General features: G+C 38.4%; 1 protein-coding gene and 1 pseudogene across 4 annotated transcripts in view; one reads left to right on the forward strand and one right to left on the reverse strand.

Moving 5' to 3' along the window:
• Positions 1-12: 12 nt before the first annotated feature.
• Positions 13-244, reverse strand: LOC307196410 (SS18-like protein 2; annotated as a pseudogene). The gene has a single exon. The product of its transcript is annotated as an SS18-like protein 2 (transcript).
• Positions 245-3,678: 3,434 nt separating this feature from the next.
• THADA (THADA armadillo repeat containing) overlaps positions 3,679-25,109 on the forward strand; it is a 312,182-nt gene continuing 290,751 nt past the window's right edge. For 2 of the 3 annotated variants that reach the window (XM_079941582.1, XM_079941583.1), the window contains exons 1-9: positions 3,679-4,479; positions 7,591-7,690; positions 7,989-8,083; positions 12,655-12,785; positions 16,677-16,828; positions 16,946-16,978; positions 17,228-17,276; positions 21,027-21,208; positions 24,372-24,466. In XM_079941582.1, coding sequence (XP_079797708.1) covers positions 7,615-7,690; positions 7,989-8,083; positions 12,655-12,785; positions 16,677-16,828; positions 16,946-16,978; positions 17,228-17,276; positions 21,027-21,208; positions 24,372-24,466 — 813 coding nt within the window. In that variant the 5' untranslated portion in view covers positions 3,679-4,479; positions 7,591-7,614. Of the gene's footprint in view, positions 4,480-7,590; positions 7,691-7,988; positions 8,084-12,654; positions 12,786-16,676; positions 16,829-16,945; positions 16,979-17,227; positions 17,277-21,026; positions 21,209-24,371; positions 24,467-25,109 lie in introns of those variants that run through there. The other variant, XM_079941584.1, reaches the window with a different exon arrangement.

Raw genomic sequence — 25,109 nt, forward strand, 5'->3', positions numbered from 1 at the left:
TCAACTGGAAGATTATTCCATTGCTTTTGAAGCAATGGTTGGGCTGGCATCTGTGATAGTAGCCAAATAAATGAAATTTCTGTGTAACACATGCTGGTACTGGGTGCACTCATTTGCCTGGCCTTTGTTCTGATACTCCATGATACAGCAGATCAGCTGGTCATTCTCCTCTAGGACCCACTGGATCATTTTGATTGACTTCTGCCCTGCCTCTCAGCCAGTCTGGTATGAAGGCTACCAACATCCTGGGAAGCCAGGTTGAAACCCAGTCTCAGGCCCCACGGATCCTCGTGCATCTAGTAAACCTAGTTTTATGTTTAAATTCTGTGGCTGTCTTCTATGAAAATGTATGTCATTAAAGGCAAATAAGTTTGTAAGAACACATGAGCATTAGTGTTTCCTTAAGATATACTGTGGAAATTATAATCAAACAACTCGTAAACAAATCATTCCTTAGTTGTGATCTATTAGTTAGTACATTTTAAGTATCAAGAGAAATTTGTAGATGTGTTATAGACTGTGGTAGCTAGCCTCCAAAGTGGCCCCCCAACTATACTGGCCTCCTGGCATTTATGGGTTGGTGTAGTCCCCTCTCACAATGAATAGGACTGAACTTTGTAATCAATGCGATATTGTTGACATGGTGTGGGACTTCTGTGGCTAGGCCATAAAAGCCATTGAAGCTTCTACCTTGCTCTTTCTGGGGAAGGCCAGCTACCATGTTGTGAGAAAGCTCAAGCAGCCTGGGGGAGAGGCCCACATGGGGAGGAACTAAGGCCTTTTGTAAACAACAAGCACCACTGAGTTAAGTCATCTTGGAAATGGATCCTCCACCCTTAGTTAAGCCTTTGGATGACTGCAACCTCATGAGAGACTCCTGGCCAGAAAATATCATCTTATATTAACAAACAATAAAATATTCATATTCATACTCTAGTATATGCTTTTGGATTTCATTTTAGACATGAAGCTATTAAATAGGGCTTATTAGGAGGGATTCCTTAATTATGTAAATCACCATACACTACTGGCAGATTATTCTCATAAAGTGTGTTTTTTAAAATGTAAGGGTGACTCTGAGACTGACAGACTCCATTGAGATTTTCAGTTATGGAAAACAATACCTATTATAGTAGATACCTGTGATTGGAGTGAAGTTTATGAACAAGTATTAAATGAGTAGGCAATTAAATCCCTTTTTTGTGGTTTTAAAAGGTGAAATTTTAATTATTCAAACATCCTTTCAAATGTAAAAGAACTTAAAAAAATCATTATGTGTGAAAATGTGTTATTAAATAACTATAAAAAAATTCCCTTCCCTACTTGAAGGGAAAATGCTGCTTTAACAGGTACATATTTAAAGTAAAACTACACTTAACAAAACACAGATATACTGATTACTTTTCATGATTTTATGTAGTCCACTTTTACCATAAGATGCCATTTAAGTGTTTTCTTTTATATTTTTATATATCAAGGATTACTGATTCTTTAAAAATTCCCTTGGACTACATTTTTACAAATAAAATATATAGCTACTTAAAAAAAGGTTCATGGCCCAAATTCATGCTGTGTTCTGAAAAGACCCAAGCAGAGAATTTAAAGTGGTCTCAATTTGGTGGTGCAAGTTGACTCCAAAAAAAAAGCTCTTTTCCAAACACGTTACTCTTTCAGTCTTTAAAACCTGAACTTTCTCTTGCCTTTATTTCCCCTAGGAGTTACCATTCCATTTATTTGCCACTGTGTACTATACCGCCATTGTCGCTGCTTGATCTTGTCACTGTCAATTCCTTTCCTCCCAGTCTCTTTTAAACTCATTCAAATCCACTCCAAGCAAACTTTTGCCCTGATCACTCTATGAATGGCAACTTCATCCTTCCAGTTGCTCAGGTCAGAAATCTTGGAATCATCTTTGACTCTTTTCCTCATACTCCATATCCCATCCTTCAGAAAATCCTGTTGGCTTACTTCCAAATCATATCCTGAATTTGTCCACCCTTCACACTTTCCACTGCTACCTTCCTGGTCTGAGCCACCAGCATCTTGCCTGCTTAGTTTATAGCAATAGCCTCTTCACTCATTGAAGTGGGAAGTCTTCCCACTTCCACTAAAGTCTTAGTCTCAACAAAGTAGATCCAGGGACTCTTTTGAAATGCAGATTAATCCTATCACTCTTCTGCTCAAAATGACTCCCCATTTCACTTACAGTAAAAGTCCTTGTAAGGCTTTACATAATTGAAACTCCCTTGTTTCATTCCCTATAACCTATACCTTTGCTGGCTTGGCTCTAGTCACACTGGCCTCCTTGCTGTTCTTCCTCACCAAGCTCCTGCCCTGACACACCTCTGCAGTGGCTATTCCCTCCACATGGAATGCTCTTCCTCAGGGTATCCACATTTCTCGCAAATCCTTACTCCAGGAGGCCTACCCTGACCACTCTATTTAAAATGGCAACAGATCTCCCCCTCACTCTCTTCTATTCCCCGTTTTTTCTATGGCAGTTACCACCTTTGCACATACATGTTAATTGTGTGTGTTTGCCTCCTAGCTCATGCTCTCATTTTGTGGGGGGAAGACTCACAACGTCTTACTCTCAAATGCCCCTTACTTTCAAATGGTTGGGCCAAAATTTAAAAAGGGTTGTAATCCATTGATCGTTACGAAGTTACTTCAGTGAGACTGAAACATATATTTAAAAAAGGAAAACACTTAAAAATGGTGTTAAAGAACAAAATTCAACCAAGTAAATGTGAAGATCTAATTGGCTTTATTCAATGATTTATGAACCAGGCAGCATCCCATCTAGTAAATAGGAAGGCACTCCTTCAGTGGTACAAAATGGAAAGCTTTTATAGAAATGGGGTGAGACAAAGAAGTTATGAGTAAAGGAAAAAAAAGGATTGTTTCAGGTAAGATTACTTCTCTAGTGCTGATAAGCAATTCCAGAAATTCTGTTCTTGAGACAGGCTGAAACTGCCATTAAGTCTTGGTTTGCTGTCCTGGGGGCTAGTGGCTCCACCTTGAGCCTGTTGTTTCTTTCTTCTCCTTTTTTTAAAAAAACGATGGTTAAGATGGTAAATTTTGTTATGTGTATTTTACCATATCAGAGCACATAGCTCTTGTAGAATAACAAATATTTCAAGAAAGTTTTGTTTCAGTTATATATGTGTGAGTACTTAGGTGTACTTGGTTTAAGGTACAATGTATTTCTTACTATCAGTCCCAGTCAAAATTAGAAAAAAATTGCTGTAGAGGAAGTTCTACACACACTCATCAGCTGACATGTAAAAGACACTTCACAGCAGTATTGTTAGTGCAAAAGCTGGAAACAATCCAAATCTCCAGAGGACTAGAATGGATAAATGTGGTATATTAAACAATGGAATACTATACAACAGTGAATGAAAGAACTACACAGACCTGCTTTTCTGTGGATGCCAAAAGCAATGCTGAGAAGCAAAGTCCTGGAGAAAACAAACGATTCCACATACAAAGCTCAAAATCAAACAAAATAAGATCTGTTTAGTGATACATACACAGGTGATAAAACTACAAAGAAAAACAAACGAAGGTGAGATAAAATTCAGAAAAGTAATGATTAAAAACTTAAAATCATCAATCTGACTAAAGGTTTGGGGAACTAGAATGTTTCTCTGTATTTCCCAAATTAATTGCACTTGAACATAACCTCCGTGTCTATTTCTTGATCTTACCTCCGTCCCAGCTCCTAGTGTAGAGGTTGGCACCTACTTATTTTATGTATTTTTAAAGGGCCGAGCCATCTGATAATTTGGTTTTCTGCATAATATATATACCCTAAATAGGATAACTTTCAAGGATAGCGCCTGGTAACAGCTCCGACAATAGCATTCATTAACTGCTGAATGAATACCTGTACTGTGGCATACGTTAGTTCATTTCCGTACTTCGCATCTTAGTCAAAATTCTTACTGTGGCTTCAGTTGACTGCCCGTTCCATCCCCTACCCCCTCTCACAGGCTCTAAAGTCATCAGGCTCCTGATTCTAAAGGCCCGGAGGCAGTTTTCTCCCTGTCTCTGCGCTGAGAAAGCTGAGAGGGAGAAGGTGGAACGTCTGGGTTAAGGCAAAAGTGCTTCCCAGGGACTCAGGGGTGTGGAGGCCACTGTCAAAGCTTACCTAACGGTAAGGAGGCGGGCAGGGTTCGCCCTAGCGGCTCAAGTGAGGTACCGCGCGCACCCTTTAAAGTAGGGTCTGACCAAACTCACTAACACCGGTTCTCCGGTGACATCACCACCCCTCTGGACTCCTGATTGGAGGAGTTCATTGGCTCAATTCTCGCGATGATTCTCCCTCCAGGTCCTCTTCCTTCCCTCCCGTCGCCTCGACCCGGTAGTCGACTACAGACCACGCTGTGAGCCACGGAGACACCGTAGAACTAGACCAGCTTCCGGGACTCGTCCTGAGGGCTGCGACTCTTCTCGGACTCTCACGGGAACGAGGTTTGGCTCCCAGGCGTCCTGCTTGTCCCATCCGCGGTAGCGTTCGACTCTCCACCACTCGGCTCGGCCACTTTGCTAGGGCCGCCAGGCGATATTCACCAATTCCCGTCCTTCAGTTACGCGAGAATTTGACGGTCTTGAAACTGATTTCCGGTCGCTTAGGTCTCCATGGAGATAGCACTTTAACCACTTTTGTTTTACCTGTCATTCCCCGGTCTCCACGTGGTTGGGAAATTGCCCAGATAATGTTTGTGGGAGTCAGCCAGAAAGTTGTAGATGGGAGTGAAGCAGCAATCAGAAGGGAAGCAGCCAGTGGGACCCAGGAGGAGTATAATTTACTGAGCATCTTCTGGCCATTTAAGCAGTACCTTAAGGTGGGCACGGGATTTTCCGCTATTGGGAGGCCCAGTTCTTCAGGACAAACGTTTAGGCATCCATTGAGCACGCATAAGCACCAGACCTCTTTGTGCAGTCTTGAGGGTTCCAGGATCAAATCCCGGGGCAGATTTGCTCACCATTCACCAGAGAATAGCCTCCCCAGTTGTCTATCTCTATTCCTTCTAAGCTTTGTATATTGGTGACTTACCTAGGAAGTGATCCCCAGTGATATTCCCCTTGATCTAATCATTTCACTTTTCAGATTCTTAACCTTGTCAATGCTTTTCTAACTGTGTCCATTTTTATTACCATTTTCTGTTAAGTGGATTTTCACATTTCATTGCTGTATTGACCTCTTACTTAGCAAAGGGACCAAAGGTTCTTCAGTGTCAGGACTAGCTTGTCATTTGGATATAGAATTTACTTAAGATGACAGGTAGTCCACTTGCTGCTGTTAAAAGTATACATACCTTTTAGAACATCACTGACAAATGTGTTTTAAATAACTCATTTGTTTATTCATCAAATATTTATTAAGCACCTGATATGTGCCAGGTACTGTTTTGGGAATTGAGAATTAAAACAGTGGACAAAACAGATTAAAGTTGCTGCCTTCATGGAATTTATTACTAGGGGAGACAGATAACATGCAAATAAACAAGTTCTTGTAACTTCAGGTAGTAGTAAGTACTATGAAGAAAATAAAGCAATAGAAATGGTCTGTATATGCGTAGGAGTGGTGGCATTTTAGATAGAGTGGTCATGGAAGGCTTCTGGGAGGAGGTAATATTTGAGAAGAGACCTGAATGATGAAGAGTTGGCCTTGCAAAGATTTGGTGGAATAAGCCTAACAGACAGAGATATCAGGAAGTGCAAAGTCCCCTAGATGGTGAAGAGAAGATTAATTTGAGATGAACTGTAGGGGAAAGCATGGCCAGATTATTTAGGGCCTTGAAGGCCAAAGTCTCAAATTTGGATTTTATTCTAAGTGAAAATGAAAGCCCTTGGAAAGTTTTAAGAAAGAGAGTAATTAGATTTGAAAAAAATTGCTTTGATGACTGTGAAGAAAATGGACTCTTCAGAAGCAGAATGGAAGTTTGGAGACCAGTTGGGAGGTTATTGCAGGAGTACAGGTGGAAAGGGTTCATTCAATTTCTGTTTGGGTATTCCCAGCATTGGGAAATTCTCTTTTGAAAGGCAGCACATTTTATAGTTGAACCATAGCGTTCTTCCTTTGTATTGAGCTGGAACTGGCCTCCCTGAAGCTTGCACTGACATTTCCTAATTCTATAGACATCTACAAATTCTATAGCCATCTCAGATAGAAGACATCTGGGACTTCCTTGGTGGTCCAGTAGTTAGGACTTGGTGCTTTCACTCCGTGGCCCCGGGTTCAATCCCTGGTCAGAGAAAAGATCCTGCAAGCCGTGCAGTACAGCCAAAAAAAAAAAAAAAAAAGACAGAAGACATCTATTCCTCTTTCTCCAAAGCAGTCCTCCAACAACAGCAGCTCTTTTAAGGCACTCGTCCAGTCCTCTTTTCTCCAGACCAAACACCTTTGGTTAACTGAACTGTTTTCTGAAAGGAGGTGCTCTCTTGGCCCTTCAGAAATCTGGCTGTTCCTTGGAAGCTCCATCATTTACTATGGCTCCTTAAGATATGGCCACCAGCATAGCATCTAATGCTCCACATGTCACCTGACCTGTGAAGATGACCAAGGGATCAGGCATTCCCTTGGTCTAGCTGACTTCTAATGTGGTTTTTAGCAGTCATGTTGTGCTATTGGCTCACATAATATTCAAACCACATATTGAGCTGTTTCAAATCACATATTTTCTCCCCCACCTCCCCATCCTGTATTTCTAGATTATATTTTTCTAATCCAAATGCAGCATTTTACATTTATTTCTGTTTCATCTTGGTAAATTTATTCCAGTTTATTGGTTTTTTTTTTTTAATCCTAATTCCATCATCCAACATATGCTCCCACCTTTGTGTCTTTTATAAATTCACTATGTTATGTCCTCTAATGTCTACATTATAAACACTGCTAAAAATGCTAACTGCACCAAGAAAAGAGCCCTGTGTGGCATTTCCCTAGCGGCTTGTCTTCAGACCGCATGGTACTATTAGTGTGTATCCTCTAAGTACATTTGTTCAGCCCATTGTGAACCCTGTTAGCTGAAACAAACTCTGTTCGTTAACTAAAAGCAAACTCACGAGGATAGTATGTGAAAGTTTCCTTTGTTAAATATTTTGCAGAAATAAAGATATAGCATCTCATGATACCTCCTGATCTGTCAGTCTAAGAAGTCACGGAATGCGTAGTTTATTTTTGAAAAACCATACTGGTTTCTTTGTTATTACTAAAATGAAGGTTTGCTGTATTTTAAAATATAAAGACTGGGTAGGTAAAAGTAACTTCAGACATTAATAAACTCTTCCTGAGTCTAAACAAGTTTTTCAAAGCAGAAATCCTTAGATCAGTAGTTCTCAGTCTGTGGCAACTTTGCTCCCCAGGGGACATTTGGCAATGACTAGAGACATTTTTTGGTTGTCACAACTTAGAGGAAAGAGGATGCTACTGACATCTAGTGGGTAGAGGCCAAGGATGTGTTAAATATTCTACAGTGTCCAGGACAACACTCTATAGCAAAGAATTATCCGGCCCAAAATGTCAGTGGTACTGAGGGCTTTAGTGCATTAGTGTCTTAAAACTCTTCTTTCTTGTAGTGACTACTGTTAATTCTATTTAAAATGGGTGTAAAGAAGAAGAAAGAAACTCAAGTTACTTCATTGACCGTTTGTCATCAGGACCTTGAAACTTTGAGATGTAAGTGATTTCTGACTTCATTTGTTGATCTCTTTTTTAGGTTGCAAACAGTATATTTATCTCTGGGACTCCATATCACATAATGTTCAAACTCTTGGTATTTAATTATTCCACATTCTTTACATTCAGTTTTGGTTGTAAAATGGTTTTCTTAAACTTCTATCTTCAGACTAAGTTCTGCCAGGTTTTTTTTTGTTTGTTTATAAATATTTAAATTTTATAGAACACATGACAAAGGCAAACTCATATCCGTATATTGTTAAATCACTGAAGAAATTTTTGTGTGTGTGTTATGTAGCTTTGGCTGATGTAGAAGGGAAGAATCTAGCTTCTTTGCTGTTACATTGTGTACAACTCACTGATGGAGTGTCACAGATCCATTATGTTAAACAGGTAAGGCTGATTTGATATTCATGAGTGCATCTTGAAGGTTATCATGCTATTATGGACTTTTAAAATTAACTGATAATTTTTGGCTCCCAATTATTTAATATAAATGTATCATTAAAGAATAAGGGATTGTTTTGTTTTTTCTATTCATTGTATGATATCTTTTTATTCAGAGTGGCAAAAGAAGCCATACTTAGGCTTCCACCACTATTGGAGCTGTATATAGGTAGGATAATGAAATAATTGTGCATACCGTTTTGTTTTTTGAATTTTATTTATTTTTTTATACAGCAGGTCCTTATTAGTCATCCGTTTTATACACATCAGTGTATACATGTCAATCCCAATCTCCCAATTCATCACACCACACCATCACCCCCCGCCACTTTCCCACGTTGGTGTCCATACGTTTGTTCTCTACATCTGTGTCTCAATTTCTGTCCTGCAAACTGGTTCATCTGTACCATTTTTCTATGTTCCACATATACGCATTAACATACGATATTTGTTTTTCTCTTTTTGACTTACTTCACTCTGTATGACAGTCTCTAGATTCATCCATGTCTCTACAAATGACCCAATTTCGTTCCTTTTTATGGCTGAGTAATATTCCATTGTATATATGTACCACATCTTCTTTACCCATTCGTCTGTCAATGGGCATTTAGGTTGCTTCGATGACCTGGCTATTGTAAATAGTGCTGCAATGAACACTGGGTTGCATGTGTGTTTTTGAATTATGGTTTTCTCTGGGTATATGCCCAGTGGTGGGGTTGCTGGGTCATATGGTAATTCTATTTTTCATTTTTTAAGGAACCTCCATACTGTTCTCCATAGTAGCTGTATCAGTTTACATTCCCACCAACAGTGCAAGAGGGTTCTCTTTTCTCCACACCCTACCTAGCATTTGTTGTTTGTAGATTTTCTGATGATGCCCATTCTAACTGGTGTGAGGTGATACCTCATTGTAGTTTTGATTTGCATTTCTCTAATAATTAGTGATGTTGAGCAGCTTTTCATGTGCTTCTTGGCTATCTGTATGTCTTCTATGGAGAAATGTCTATTTAGGTCTTCTGCCCATTTTTGGATTGGGTTGTTTGTTTCTTTAATATTGGGCTGCATGAGCTGTTTATATATTTTGGAGATTAATCCTTTGTTGATTTGTTTGCAAATATTTTCTCCCATTTTGAGGGTTGTCTTTTAGTCTTTTTTTTTTTTTTTTTTTTTGCGGTACACGGGCCTCTCACTGTTGTGCCCTCTCCCATTGTGGAGCACAGGCTCCAGATGCGCAGGCTTAGCGGCCATGGGTCACGGGCCCAGCCGCTCTGCGGCATGTGGGATCTTCCCGGACCAGGGCATGAACCCGTGTCCCCTGCATCGGCAGGCGGACTCTCAACCACTGCGCCACCAGGGAAGCCCTGTCTTTTAGTCTTATTTATGGTTTCCTTTGCTGTGTGAAGTTTCATTAGGTCACATTTGTTTATTTTTGGTTTTATTTCCATTACTCTAGGAGGTGTATCAAAAAAGATCTTGCTGTGATTTATGTCAAAGAGTGTTCTGCTGATGTTTTCCTCTGAGAGTTTTATAGTGTCTGGTCTTACGTTTAGGTCTGTAATCCATTTTGAGTTTATTTTTGTGTATGGTGTTAGGGAGTATCCTGATTTCATTCTTTTACATGTAGCTGTCCAGTTTTCCCAGCACCGCTTATTGAAGAGACTGTCTTTTCTCCATTGTATATCCTTGCCTCCTTTGTCATAGATTAGTTGACCATAGGTTTGTGGGTTTATCTCTGGGCTTTCTATCTTGTTCCATTGATCTATGTTTCTGTTTTTGTGCCAGTACCATACTGTCTTGATTACTGTAGCTTTGTAGTATAGTCTGAAGTCAGGGAGTCTGATTCCTCCAGCTCCGTTTTTTTTTCCCTTAATACCGCTTTGGCTATTCGGGGTCTTTTGTGTCTCCATACAAATTTTGAGATTTTTTTGTTCTAGTTCTGTAAAAAATGCCATTGGTAATTTGATAGGGATTGCATTGAATCTGTAGATTGCTTTGGGTAGTATAGTCATTTTCACAATATTGATTCTTCCAATCCAAGAACATGGTATATCTCTCCATCTGTTGGTATCATCTTTAATTTCTTTCATCAGTGTCATAGTTTTCTGCATACAGGTCTTTTGTCTCCCTAGGTTTGTCCTAAACCTAGGAATGTCCTATAAATATCAATTAAATCTATCTGGTCTATTGTGTCATTTAAAACTTGTGTTTCCTTATTAATTTTCTGTTTGGATGATCTGTCCATTGGTGTAAGTGAGGTGTTAAAGTCCCCCACTATTATTGTGTCACTGTCGATTTCCTCTTTTATAGCTGTTAGCAGTTGCCTTATGTATTGAGGTGCTCCTGTGTTGGGTGCATATATATTTATAATTGTGATACCTTCTTCTTGGATTGATCCCTTGATCATTATGTAGTGCCCTTCCTTGTCTCTTGTAGCATTCTTTATTTTAAAGTCTATTTTATCTGATATGAGTATTGCTACTCCAGCTTTCTTTTGATTTCCATTTGCATGGACTATCTTTTTCCGTCCCCTCACTTTCAGTCTGTATGTGTCCCTAGGTCTGAAGTGCATCTCTTGTAGACAGCATGTATATGGGTCTTGTTTTTGTATCCATTCAGCAAGCCTGTGTCTTTTGGTTGGAGCATTTAATCCATTCACATTTAAGGTAATTATAGATATATATGTTCCTATGATCATTTTCTTAATTGTTTTGAGTTTGTTTTTTTTTTAATTAATTAATTTATTTATGGCTGTGTTGGGTCTTCGTTTCTGTGTGAGGGCTTTCTCTAGTTGCGGCGAGCGGGGGCCACTCTTCATTGTGGTGTGTGGGCCTCTCACTATCACGGCCTCTCTTGTTGCGGAGCACAGGCTCCAGACATGCAGGCTCAGTAATTGTGGCTCATGGGCCCAGTTGCTCCGCGGCATGTGGGATCCTCCCAGACCAGGGCTCGAACCCGCGTCCCCTGCATCGGCAGGCAGATTCTCAACCACTGCGCCACCAGGGAAGCCCTGGGTTTGTTTTTGTAGGTCCTTTTCTTCTCTTGTGTTTCCCACCTAGAGAAGTTCCTTTAGCCTTTGTTGTAGAGCTGGTTTGGTGGTGCTGAATTCTCTTAGCTTTTGCTTTTCTGTAAAGCTTTTGATTTCTCCATCAAATCTGAATTATATCTTTGCGGGATAGAGTAATCTTGGTTGCACGTTCTTCCCTTTCATCACTTTAAGTATATCATGCCACTTCCTTCTGGCTTGTAGAGTTTCTGCTGAGAAATCAGCTGTTAACCTTATGGGAGTTCCCTTGTATGTTATTTGTCGTTTTTCGCTTGCTGCTTTCAATTTTTCTTTGTCTTTAATTTTTGCCAATTTGATTACTATGTGTCTTGGTGTGTTTCTCCTTGGGTTTATCCTGTATTGGACTCTGCACTTCCTGGACTTGGGTGGCTATTTCCTTTCCCATGTTAGGGACGTTTTCGACTATAATCTCTTCACATATTTTCTCTGGTCCTTTCTCTCTCTCTTCTCCTTCTGGGACCCCTGTAATGTGAATGTTGTTGCGTTTAGCGTTATCCCAGAGGTCTCTTAGGCTGTCTTCATTTCTTTTCATTCTTTTTTCTTTATTCTGTTGTGCAGCAGTGAATTCCACCATTCTGTCTTCCAGGTCACTTATCCGTTCTTCTGCCTCAGTTATTCTGCTATTGATTCCTTCTAGTGTATTCTTCATTTTATTTATTGTATTGTTCATCTCTGTTTGTTTGTTCTTTAAGTCTTTTAGGTCTTTGTTAAACATTTCTTGTATCTTCTTGATCTTTGCCTCCATTCTTTTTCCGAGGTCCTGGATCATCTTCACTGTCATTATTCTGAGTTCCTTTTCTGGAAGGTTGCCTATCTCCACTTCATTTAGTTGTTTTTCTGGGATTTTATCTTGTTCTTTCATCTGGTACATAGCCCTCTGCCTTTTCATCTTGTCTATCTTTCTATGAATGTGGTTTTTGTTCCACAGACTGCAGGATTGTAGTTCTTGCTTCTGCTGTCTGCCCTCTCTGTACATACCTTTTTTGTGGAGATAAGTTTAAAAAAAAATTTCTATTAATCTTAATCTTCAAAAATTTTAGCAGGCATGTTAAAAAGTTAACTTAAAATGTAAAGACTGTCCTTACGAGCATTTCATTATTAGGATTTATCATTTGAAGTTGCATAATATTTTGGGGGGAAGCAATTAAATGTATTATTGGTTTTCAGTAGTGCTACAGAATTCCTGTACCTTAAGCCATTAACAAGTCTACTACTCATTGAAGGTGGGTCTGGAGGGTAAAGTGGGAGTTGGGGGCATGGTTTAAATATTTAATAAATACTGAAATAGTTTTAAATTAAATTAAATAGTGTTTAAATTAGTACCCTTAACAGTGTAGAGTGGAAAATATTACACATTAAAGGTGAGACTTAAAAAAGTATTTGAATCTATGTTACTTTACTATTCTTGATATTAGAAAAACATTACTATGGCTTTGAATTCTTTGGATTATAGATTGTACCCTTACTGGAGAAGGCAAATAAAAATGGCAAGTGTGATCCCACTATTCGAAGTTGTTTGGATATTTTAGCAGGCATTTATCTTTCTTTGAATCTAAAGAATCCCTTGAAGAAAGTCTTGGCAAGGTAAGGAAAAAAAGAAAAGTTAGACGTTGTAAATGTTTAATTTGACCAAAAGTAACCAGTGTTTAAGGTTCCCTCTATGGTTTGGTAAAACTGAACTGAAATGTATCACTTAGCAATTTCATTCATACAATTTCTTCTTTGTTTTGTTTATTTACTTATTTATTTATCATAACTCTTTAAAAATGTAAAAAAGCTTCTTAGGTCACAGACGTTAAAAAAATAGGCTGTAGGCTGTATTTTACAGACTCCTGGTTCAGTCCATTTGCATGTAATGCAATTATTGGTTAAGTTTAAATCTGTCATCCTGCTCTTTTTTCTGTGTCCCATCTCTTCTTGGTCTAAACAGATGTTTAAAGCATATATTCCTAAGCATACGTTAGGAATATATTACCATATTACCTATATTACACAGGTAATACAGGAATATATGCTTAGTGTAGAAAGTTTAAGCAATATAGAAGTACACAAAATAAAAAGTGAGCCTTCCTTTTCACTATTTCTGGCTTATCTTTTCTTAGTAAAGGTTATCACTTGACATTTTGGTGTTTCTAGACCTTTCCTTTGGGTTTAGTGTGTGTGTGTGTTATACTTTAGTTTTTATTTTTTATGTAAATGGGGTTATACTCTACATATTTCTCTGTAGGTTGTTTTTCACTAAGGAATGTCTTAGAGATATTTTCAGGTCAGTATAGTCTTTTTTTTTTAATTGTGTTTAAAAAAAACCCACATAACGTAAAATTTACCATCTTAACCATTTTCGAGTGTACAGTTCAGTAGTGTTAAGTGTATTCACATTGTTGTGCTGTGGATCTCTAGAACTTCTCCATCTTACAAAACTGAAACTCTATACCCATTAAACAACTACTTCCTATTTCCTCCTCCCCCTAGCCCTTGGCAACCACCATTCTGCTTTCTTTTTCTATGATTTTGATTACTTTAGATACCTTGTATAAGTAAAACATTTGTATTTATCTTTCTGTGACTGACTTATGTCCTCAAGGTTCATCCATGTTGTAGCATGTGATAGGATTTCCTTCCTTTTTAAGGCTGATTAATACTCTATTGTATGTATATAGCACATTGTGTTCATCCATTAGTCTGTTGATAGACATTTGGGTTGCTTCCTCTTTTTGACTATTGTGAATAATGGACATGGTTGTGCAAATATCTCTTTGAGATCCTGCTTTCAGTTCTTTAGGGTATATAGCAATCCCCCGCAAGTGGGATTGCTGGATCATATGGTAATTTTATTTTTAATTTTCTGAGGAACTTCCAAACAATTTTCCATATGGCTGCACCGTTTTACATTTCCACCAAAAGCCTCATTCTTTCTAACAGCTAGATATTCCATAATATGTATGTACCGAAATTTATATGTGCCATATTACATATTATTTAATCACTTCTCCATTGATAGTTTGTTTTCAAGTTTTCATTATTCCAGCAGTGCTACAGTGATATTCTTAATTATGTATATAATTTTATATGTGTATTTCTCTGAAATGAATTCCTAGAAGAGGAATTTCTTGACCAAACTTAAGCCTATCAAAATTTTTGATAGATATTGCTAAATCATAATCCTCAACACGATACCATGTTATACTCCTTCTAACAAGTGAATAAGAGTGCCTTTTTCTTCATATCTTTCCAACACTGAATAAAATCAATCTTTAAATCTTTTAAAATTTGGTAGGTGAAAAATGGTGTTATGTTATAACTTGCATTTGCCAGGTTACGAGTGTGAGTGAATATTTTTTATTTGTTTTAAATTTATTTATTTATTTATTTTTGGCTGCATTGGGTCTTCGTTGCTGCCCACGGGCTTTCTCTAGTTGTGGCAAGTGAGAGCTACTCTTCGTTGCAGTGTGTGGGCTTCTCATTGTGGTGGCTTCTCTTGTGGAGCATGGACTCTAGGCATGCAGGCTTCAGAAGTTGTGGTATGCAGGCTCAGTAGTTGTGGCTCGCAGGCTCTAGAGCGCAGGCTCAGTAGTTGTGGCACATGGGCTTAGTTGCTCTGTGGCATGTGGGATCTTCCCAGACCAGGGCTTGAACCCATGTCCCCTGCATTGGCAGGTGGATTCTTAACCACTGAGCCACCAGGGAAGTCCCCAAGAGTCAATATTTTTTAACGTGTGGATTTTGACTATTTTACTTTTTTTTGGTGATTACATATCTTAGTATGTTTTCTTGTTAGAATATCTTTTTTTTTTCTTTAAGCAAGTGTATTTATTGTGTCATAAGGCAAATGATCAAATACTGGCCAGTTATAGGGTTTCGGTGAAGTAGTCAACAAATGTCATTGAATATCCTGATATTTTCCATCTTTTTCTCATTGTTTGGCCCTATCTTCCCTCAGAGTTACAAGGGGCTAAAGCAGTTACAAGCACCTTATATAGACTTTACTGCAATTGGCAAAAAGAAAAAAAAAGGAAATTTCCTCCTCCGCATTTCTTTTTATTGGAGAGAAAAAACATTTTGTGGAAGGTCCCAGTAGACTTTTCATTGAAGGTCCTGTCGATATTCATTGTCAAGATTGGGTCATATACTTTCTCTCTCCCTCGTTGTAAAAAATGAGTTTCAGCTTGTATATGCTTTCTCTAATACAAGATTATATAAAATTACTTGTCTTATCTGAAAATACTCTTTTTGTTTGTTTAACTTTTAAATCTATCTGGTATTAAGTTTTGAGTGTAGTGTGAGATAGAGATCCAACTTAGTTTTCTTTTCTGTATGGGGAGCCACTTATCCCCAAACTGTTGAATAGTCCATTATTCACCACATATTTGAAATGCCATACTATTATGTTCTATGGTCTTGTATAAGCAAAGGTTTGATTTTAGGCTTGGGTCTATTTGTTTACCCACCAACATCACACTTTTATTCACTATAGTTTGATACTATGGTTTAATTATATACTAGAACAAGTCATCTCTGTAGTGACTCTTGTTTTTCAGAATATTCTATTTTCAAATTCTTTTTTCCTTCCAGAAAAGCTTTAGAACTGTTGAGTCAAATTTTTTTTAAAATGTTAATTTAGATTAACTGTGGTAAATTGGCATTAAATTTAATTTATCCATTCAGTAAATTTTTATTGATTATCTACTATGTGTCAAGTATTCTTCTAGGCATTGGGGAAACAGTGAATAGAACAGTCCAGAACAGAGGTTACTTCTAAGAGGAAGACAGAAGATAGATAAATAAGCAAAATATATAGGAATTAGAGAGCATGAGTGCTATGGAGAAAAAGAAATAAAGCAGAGAAGTGGGAAAGGGAGTACCAAGGATGGGGTGAGTGTTACAGTTTAAAATATAGTAGTGACTTCATACATCTTTGCTTAGTGTCATTGATAGGGTGATGTTTGAGATTGACCTGAAAGGGGTGAGGAAATGATTATTGGGTATATTTGAGGGAAGAGAGTTCCAGGTAGAGGAAATAACAAGTACAAAGACTTTGGCATGTTGTTGGAATGGAGGAAGGCTGTGTAGCTAGAGTGAAGTGAACAAGGATCAAGATGAGGCAGAGAGATAATGGTGGGCCCAGATCGTGTAGGGTCTCATAAGTCAATGTAATCTCTTTGGCTACTGCTTTGACTGAGAAGAACATTGTTGGATGGTTTTACGCAGAGGAGTAACATGTTATTTTAGTAATATCACTCTGGCTGCTCTGTTGAGAATAGTCTGCAGAATGGGAGGGAAGTAATATGGAAGCAGGGAGACCAGATGAGAGGGAGTTCCTGATCTGTCTTCTAGTGGTGTGATGTTATAATTTCCTGGCTGTATTTTGAAGGTGTCATTCAATATTTCTTCATTTATAATATTCCCCTCCCTCCCTACATATCCTTGTACATACTCTAAGGTTGTCAGATTTTTAATATTTGGTTCTTTTTCTAGCTCACTAAATGACCTACCTGAATTTTTTCTAACTGAGGCTACACAGAGTTTTACTTCTCGTCTTCAGGAAGAATTGAATACTACTACTGATCTATACTCTTATAGGAAAGTTATTGACAATATATCTTCCTGTATGGAGAACTTTGACTTGGGTAAGCCAGCTCTTTTCTAGTACTTTTTCTGGCTAACACCTGTCGGTACATCAGTGTTTTAAATGATGTTAATTTTGGTTCTGAAACTGCTTACCAGTGTTAATTTTTCCCCCACAGGTAGATCAGGTGTTAATAATCTTCTTGAAAATGGTAAGTCCTATTATTTTATTTTATTCTGAGAGGTGACTGCTTATGTAAGTCATTTTGGAACTGGTTCTTTTAAGTTTCTTGGCAACGGGTGGAGTACTGCGGATGACTAACGTACGTGGTGTGCCTTCCTTTTAAGTTTCTACTTCTGTGATATCGTTTTGGGTAGCAGTGATTTAAAATATTTTCTTGTGCTGAAGTCAAAGTTCAGTTTTAAATTTCTGATTTTTCATTATATTCTTTTTGTTTCAGTGCTTCATTATCTACAGAAGAGTTTAATTGAAATCTCAGAAGAAAACAGGCAAGTGTTAACATGTTTCCATGCACAATGTTTATGTGTGTGTGTACATTTGCAGTTGTGCATTGTGTTTGTACAAAGGAAATTGTATTATATTGCTTGCTTTTTTTTATTTGGCTGCGCCATGCACCTTGCGGGATCTTAGTTCCCCAACCAGGGATTGAACCCATGCCCCCTGCAGTGGAAGCACAGTCTTAACCACTGGACTGCCAGGGAAGTCCCCACAAAGGAAATTTTTAAGAAGGGTCCAGAATGTGCTCCTTTCCATCCCTCTCCATTAATATTAGATGTAATTATTTAAATTTATTTTCTTGAGGTTTAATATTTAATTTTAAAAGATCAAATAAATTATTATGAGAATAAATGAGAAAGGGAAGAGCTTTTTCCTCTACTGGAGTGTTCCTTTTTCATAGCATCCTGTTTTTATTTTGTGGATGAAATATGCTCTGTTATCTCTCTGAGGATATTAATAATAAGGTTTTTTTTTTAAGTTTTCTTATCTTTACATGGGTCTCTATTTCTTCCAGCCTGCTTTTTTTCTGTTTGCTGGTTTTGGTCACTGTATTCGTTGCTAGAAGCTTTTCTTGGAAGTCTGGTGATCCTTGGCTGAGCACTTATTTAAGATTGGGGCCCTGAGAGTTGATTTGGATCTCTGTACGTATGGTTGGGGTTGATTGCAGGCTTTATTGTAGGCTAGTCTAGCTGGGCTGTTTCTTTGGGGGAACGCTTGATGCCAGTATCTTTAGGCCTTTTTGCATGGGTAGTGGATTTGCCATGGAAGAATCTTTCAAACCATTGGCTTAATATTCTGGTTGCTGAGTGAGGGAAGAAAGCTGAGATCTTGGCATTTAGCATTTATTGTGCATATATTTTCCTAATTCTCCTGTTTGCAATATGGTATCACTGCTTTAGGTGTGTGTGTTGTCTTCCTGTCCAGACACTTACTGTTTTACCTTCTCTGGACGTAAAACAGTTGTTTACTAGCTTGGAGGTATGATCCACAGTTGTCATTCTCAGAGCGTAGCCACTCTTCCTGTTTTCATACCGACATTTAGCTCCACATCAAGGAGCAACTGGTGCCAACAATTTCTTAGTCTTTGGGGGCTGCAAATTGGGTTGCTCTGGGCTTGTTCTCTGACTGAGGATTCACCTTTCTTGATTCTGCTAAGTCAGTTATCACGCATCCATCTGCTCCTAAAATTTTAGTAGTATTGTCTTTTGTTGCCCTAGTGTATTTATGTCTTTTTACGTTTTAAATCCCTTGGTTGTTGGTTTAGGGAGGTTCTGGGGGAGAGTAGAAGTAATATCTTTGTGCCATCTTTAACCCAAGTCTCCTTTTACCTTACCGGGAGCTCCTTCTCTGTTTCCTTCTAGGCTCTTTTTCCTCTGCTCATCTCTTAAATATGAGTTCTGTCCTTTTCATTCTGTTTGTTCTGACTGCTTAATATCATCCACTTCTTTGGTGTCAGCTACCATCTCTATACTTAGGATTCCCAGGCATCACTCCAAGTTAGATCTTTTCCTTGAGTGGTAGACTCATGTAGCGGTTGTCTCCTGGTTGTTTTACAGGGTGCCTCAAATTCAATGCATCCAAAAGAAAATTCACTGTCCTTTTATATATTGTTGTTTTACCCACAACCCCTGGTAACCTCTATTCTACTTTATGTCTCTTTGAATTTGCATATTCTAGATAAACTCGAATAAGTGGAATACAATGTTTGTCCTTTTGTGTCTGGCTTATTTTACTTATAATGTTTTAAGGGTTAATCTATGTTGTAGCATGTGTCAATTTCACTCCTTTTAATGGCAGAATATTCCATTTTATATATAGGCCACATTCTGTTTATGCATTCATCTGTTGATGGACATTTGGGTTGTTTCTGCCTTTTGGCTAATGTGAATAATGCTGCTATAAACATTGGTATACCAGTATCTGCTTGAGTCTCTACTGTCAGTTCCTTTGGGTATATACTTAGGAGTAGAATTGCTGGATCATATAATAATTCTATGTTTAACTTTTTGAGGAGCGAGCCCCCAAACTGTCTTCCCTGACTTTTGTTTTAATATTATCATTGCTCTTGTGTTCTGCTATGTTGAGAATAGACTGAGAAGAGCAAGGATAGAAGCTGGGAGACCAGTTAGGAGGCTATTGCAGTAATAGTAATGCAAGGGAGAGATGAGAGTGGCTCAGGCCAGGAGTAGCAGTGGAGGTGGTCTGATTCTAGATACATTTTGAAGGTAGAACCAACAGGCTTTTCTTACAGATGGGACGAGTGAGAGAGGAGTCAAGGATGACTGCCAAGTTTTTGTAGAATAGAGATCCTAGCAGGTGGAGCTGGTGTGGAGTTGTGGATAAGTTCACGTAGTTTGAGATGTCTGTCAGACATCCAGGTGAAGATGTTGAGTAGGAAGTTGCATACACAAGCCTGGAATTGGAAAAAGAAGTCTGGGCTGGAGATGAAAATTGGGGAGTTGTCAGCATATAGACTATAATTTTAAGCTTATGAGCTAGATGAGCTCAGCATCAAGGGAATGAATTAGGTGGACAGAAGAAGTAAAGACTGGATTGCGGTGAGCTCACATAAAGACATAAGGGAGAAGAAGATGAACTAGCCAAGGTGTCTGAGAAGGCTCAACAATAGTGAAGTAGGAGAAAAACCTAAGGGCACCTGGCATCTTGGAAGCCGGATCAAGGAAGTTACAAGGTTAGGGAGTGTTCAGATTTAGAAATTATGTCATTTATTCTTTTTTTTTTTAATTGAAGTATAGTTGATTTACAACGTTGTGTTAATTACTGCTGCACAGCAAGGTGACTTGGTTATACATATATATATATATATATATATATATATATATACACATTCTTTTTCATATTCTTTTCTATTATGGTTTATCATAGGATATCGAATATAGTTCCCTGTGCTATACAGTAGGACCTGTTGTTTATCCCTTCTATATATACCAGTTTGTATCTGCTAATGCCAAACTCCCAATCCATCCCTCCTCCACTCCCCGTCCCCGCTTGGCAACCACCAGTCTTTTCTCTATGTCCGTGATTCTGTTTCTGTTTCATGGATACGTTCATTTGTGTCATATTTTAGATTCTACATTTAAGTGACAGCATATGTATTTGTCTTTCTCTTTCTGACTTCCTTCACTTAGTATGATAATCTCTAGTTGCATCCATGTTGCTGCAAATGGTATTTTGTTCTTTTTTTTATGGCTGAGTAGTAGTCCGTTGTATATATATGTACCACATGTTCTTTATCCATTCATCTGTCGGTGGACATTTAGGATGTTTTCATGTCTTGGCTATTGTGAGTAGTGCTGCAATGAACATATGGGTGCATATATCTTTTTGAATTATAGTTTTGTCTGGATAAATGCCCAGGAGTGGGATTGCTGGATCATATGGTAATTCTATTTTTAGTTTGTTTGGGAAACTCCATACTGTTTTCCACAGTGACTGTACCATTTATTCCTGATTCGTTATTTTTACTCTAAAAAGAAGTGAGGTTAGTCATTAGCTGAGAAAATGGGAAAATTTTGAGGTAAGTTAAGAGTATTGGAAGTTTGCAGTAAATGTCTGCATAACTGGAATATTTATGGGAATGGAAGAGAGAGGCATAAATGTTGATTATAATCTAAAATTGATTTTGGCCCTTTGATTGAGGAATTATTTTGGAGAGAGATAGAAAAGGTGACATTTTAATTTGACTTTTCTTTTGTAATAATTTCTTTTCTTTGTTGTAGAAAATTGGCTGGAAATCATATTGTTCAAACTCAGTTGATGAATGACTTGTTGGTAGGCATTAGAGTTTCAGTGATGTTAGTACAGAAAGTACAAGGTTTCCAGAGACTTCATTTGAAGAGTTCTCCTACATGGCAAAGTATGTGTGGATTGCTGAGTATCTTTACCAAGTTTTTAAGCGATGGTAAGTATAAGACATACAAATGATGATTACAATTGAGTGTCAATCACTTTGCTACTAATGGTATGAAATATTTGATACTTAACTGAAATATAGAACTTCCTCTCCCCCAGCCCCTCAAAGTGGCGAAAGGTTCTGGATTACAGTTCAACAAGGGATAACATTGAAGGACTTTTCTAAATGTGTGTATGTGTGTGTGCATGTGTGTATTGTATACAAAGAAGAAAACCCAACAGTCTTAGAGTTGAAAAGCCACAGACTTTAAAAAGCAAAAGAAAGTTCTTGAGAAATTTCCAAATTTGGAGGTACGATCTGGAAAGATTAGTGTAACCCATGCATTTCTCCTTAGCAGCAGGTGTTACCTTCAGATAATAACAGTGGTCATTGTGGGGCTGGTCATTATTCCTCCTTATATCTCATGTTGCTTCTATCCATATGAACTGTACCACCACGAAACCAAGTAGGTAATGAGAGGAAGTGCCTTTTTTTTTTCTTTGTCTATTTAGTAAAAATATTTAATGCTGCCAAAAAGTGTAAAAATACAGTAGGAGTGGCAGTACAGCACCAAGTAGTCTCTCCTAATTTATTTCTTTTACATCTTTCTACATTTTCATACATGCATTGAAAAACTTCACAATGCGCAAAATTAGAGGGTTCTGCAAAGTCTTCTGCTGGTGGTGGTTGCTCTTTGTTCCCCTGGATGTAAGGTTTACTTTGTAAACAGACAAATGTGAGGCAATCTACTGGCTTATCAAGGAGAGGAAGTGTCTTTTTATAAAAGTGTTTCAACTAAGGAGTTAAAATGAAATGCTAGAATTAGAATATCACCATTTTGTTACCCGCAGTGACTTGAGGTAGGCATTAGGCATCAACAGCTACTAACATTACAGAAACAGACAACCAGACAACACGTGCCTCTTACTTTTGAGTCTTGCTTTTACCACTTGTAGTTCCCAGAGGAACTGAACTTGAGACTGACCCCGTCTCTAGGTCACCTGCCATTTTGCAGGAATTACAGAGGACAGAAGAAGGTGTTGAACCACACTAGGAGTAAACATCCAGATCATGGAAAACTCTGCAGGTTAAAAGGACAGAGTTCTTCGACAGAAATTATAATAAAAAGGATGGAAGGGGCACCTGTAGATTAAAGGACATATCAAAAAAATTTTAAATGGGCGAGACTATATTGTCTAGGGATGCACGTTTGATTAATGAAACTATTTAAAAATAATAAGGCAATCATTACTGTGAAAGTCAGGATAATGCTTACTCAGGGTGAGAGAGAGGAGCTTGTGATTGGGGTGAGGCATGTGGATGAGCCCTCTGGGCTGGGTGGCCAGGCTCTATTTCTTGCCCTGGATGGTGGGTACAAGGGTGTTAACCTTCTAATAATTCATTAAGCTATACATTTGCTTTGGATGTTTTCTGTATCTGTGTTTTATATTACAATAAGATTAGCAAAAATATTATACTAAACATGTAAGTATCTACATAAAAAGCTGTATTACCTTTTCACCCTTTACGTCCTATTCTATATGGTAATGTATGTATGAATATTAACTTAATTAAAAAAACATTAATAGGATCTGTTCAGAGCTCTTGCTTGTAAAAAAACAGTAACTGACTCTGATTTTGCTAGACTGTTGGGAAAAAAATAGTATCTCATTGTTTATATGTTCTTAACCTTGGTAACTAGTGAGAGTCCTAACTATATTGTCTCGTTAGTATTTCTTTTCTTTCCTCTCTTTTCCTTCCTTCCTTCCTTCCTGCCTTCTTTCCTTTCTCTCTCTCTCTGTCTCCCCCTCTCTTCATTCCTTCCTTCCTGCCTTCCTTCCTTTGCCTAGGATCTCAGATAAGTATTAAAAGGAAAATAAAGTTCCTTTTATTAAGGCATAATTTACAGACATGTTTGCAGAAGATATTTACATTTTAAAAGAGGAATTTATAAATCTAAAAAAAAAAGACTTCAGTGAAATACAGAGAAGACATGAATTTAATGTGAGGCAACCTCATTTCTGAAAAGTTGATGGCCCCTAATCAATGCTGTTCTTCCCTAGGATTTTAAAGCTTCATGTATCAGTAAAGTGCTTAGCTGTAAGTAACAGAAAGCTGAACTTCAGGGATTTAATTAAATGTGCCTCCCCACATAAGGATAAATTCAGAGGCAGGTGATGCAGAACTACTGTGGGCAGTCTGGGACCCAAACATTTCTGCTTTTCTGCTTTGCCGTCTTCAGCATGTTGGCTTTCATCCATATGTTTGTTGTTTCATGGTTACTATATGACTGCTCTGTCTCCAGACCCCCTGTCTGTGTTCAGGGCAGGAAGGAAGACCAGTTGCATCTTTACCTTTAATCTGGAAGAACAAAAATAGCCAAAAGATTTCTGCTTACATCCCATCGGCCTGAATCCTCATATGGTACCTTTAGTTGCAAGGAAGATTGAGGAAATAGGTATCGTGTCTTTGGCTGGGCACGTGGATCTCCCAGAGTCACAGTTCGTTAACAGGGATAAAGGGCAGAATTGATTTTTGGAAGATAGCTTATAGTAGGTATTCATAATTCTTACCCCAAAGTGAATAAGTCACTGTATTATTTTGTTTACTTTCTCACAAACCAGAGGCTAATAGAAATCAAAAAGAAGATAGTAAGCCAGGATTGTTTGGTTACATTGGGTACAGTGCCAGTGAGAGCAAAGTTTGTAATTAGCACTGATGTGGGCTCTTTACACAAGCCCTGAAATCACTTCAAGAAAAAGTAATGTATCATGGGGATTGGGTTGCAGAGGCATCAGTGGAAGGGAGGGAATAGGAGGTATTGCTGCTAGATGTGCTGGGAGGGAGTAGATGGAGAGGAAGAGAGAGTGGATGTTAGAGGAGAAAGGAAGGAATCACATTGATTATTTGTGTGCTGGGCATAAAAGCCTTTATGTTCATTTATTTCAACCTTACAACAACTGTGTCAGGTAGGAGTTATATTTTTCCCATTAAAGAAGAGAAAGCTGAATCCCTGGGAAGTTAAATAACTTAATCAAGGCCTATCCACCTAGGAAGTGGTCAAGCTAGAGATTGCACCCAGGACTGTCTGACCCCACGGCATCTGCTCTTTCTACTGTACCACAGTATCCATCATCATTTAATACATGCTTTCTACTTTTTTGCCAAATAGATGACCTCTTACAGACGATTCAGAGTACATCTGGATTAGCTGTTATTCTTTTTATTAAGGCTATGTTTCATCCACCTGAAAAGATTGCGGATTTGGTAAGTCCATCTCCTTTTTAGAATTGTACTTTATTGATAGTTAGACACGTTTTTCTTTCTTTTTTTTTTCTTTTTTTTTTTTTTTATGGTACGCAGGCCTCTCACTATTGTGGCCTCTCCCATCGCGGAGCACAGGCTCCAGACGCGCAGGCTCAGCAGCCATGGCTCACAGGCCCAGCCGCTCTGCGGCACATGGGATCTTCCCGGACTGGGGCACGAACCTGTGTCCCCTGCATCGGCAGGCAGACTCTCAACCACTGCGCCACCAGGGAAGCCCAGACACATTTTTCTTTTTAAGATTTTTTAGATGTGGACCATTTTTTAAAGTCTTTATTGAATTTGCCACAATAGTGCTTCTGTTCTATGTTTTCTTGGTTTTTTGGCCTCGAGACATGCAGATCCCAGCTCCCAACCAGGGATCAAACCCACACCCCCTGCATTGGAAGGCAACGTCTCAACCACTGGACCACCAGGGAAGTCCCAACACATGTTTTAAAAAATATTTTTAGGGACTTCCTGGTGGCGCAGTGGTTAAGAATCCACCTGCCAATGCAGGGGGCACGGGTTCGATCCCTGGTCTGGGAAGATCCCACATGCTGTGGAGCAACTAAGCCGTGCGCCAGAGCCTGCAAGCCACAATTAC

Source organism: Stenella coeruleoalba, assembly GCF_951394435.1.
Source record: "Stenella coeruleoalba genome assembly, chromosome: 13".
NCBI classification, from domain to species: Eukaryota; Metazoa; Chordata; class Mammalia; order Artiodactyla; family Delphinidae; genus Stenella; species Stenella coeruleoalba.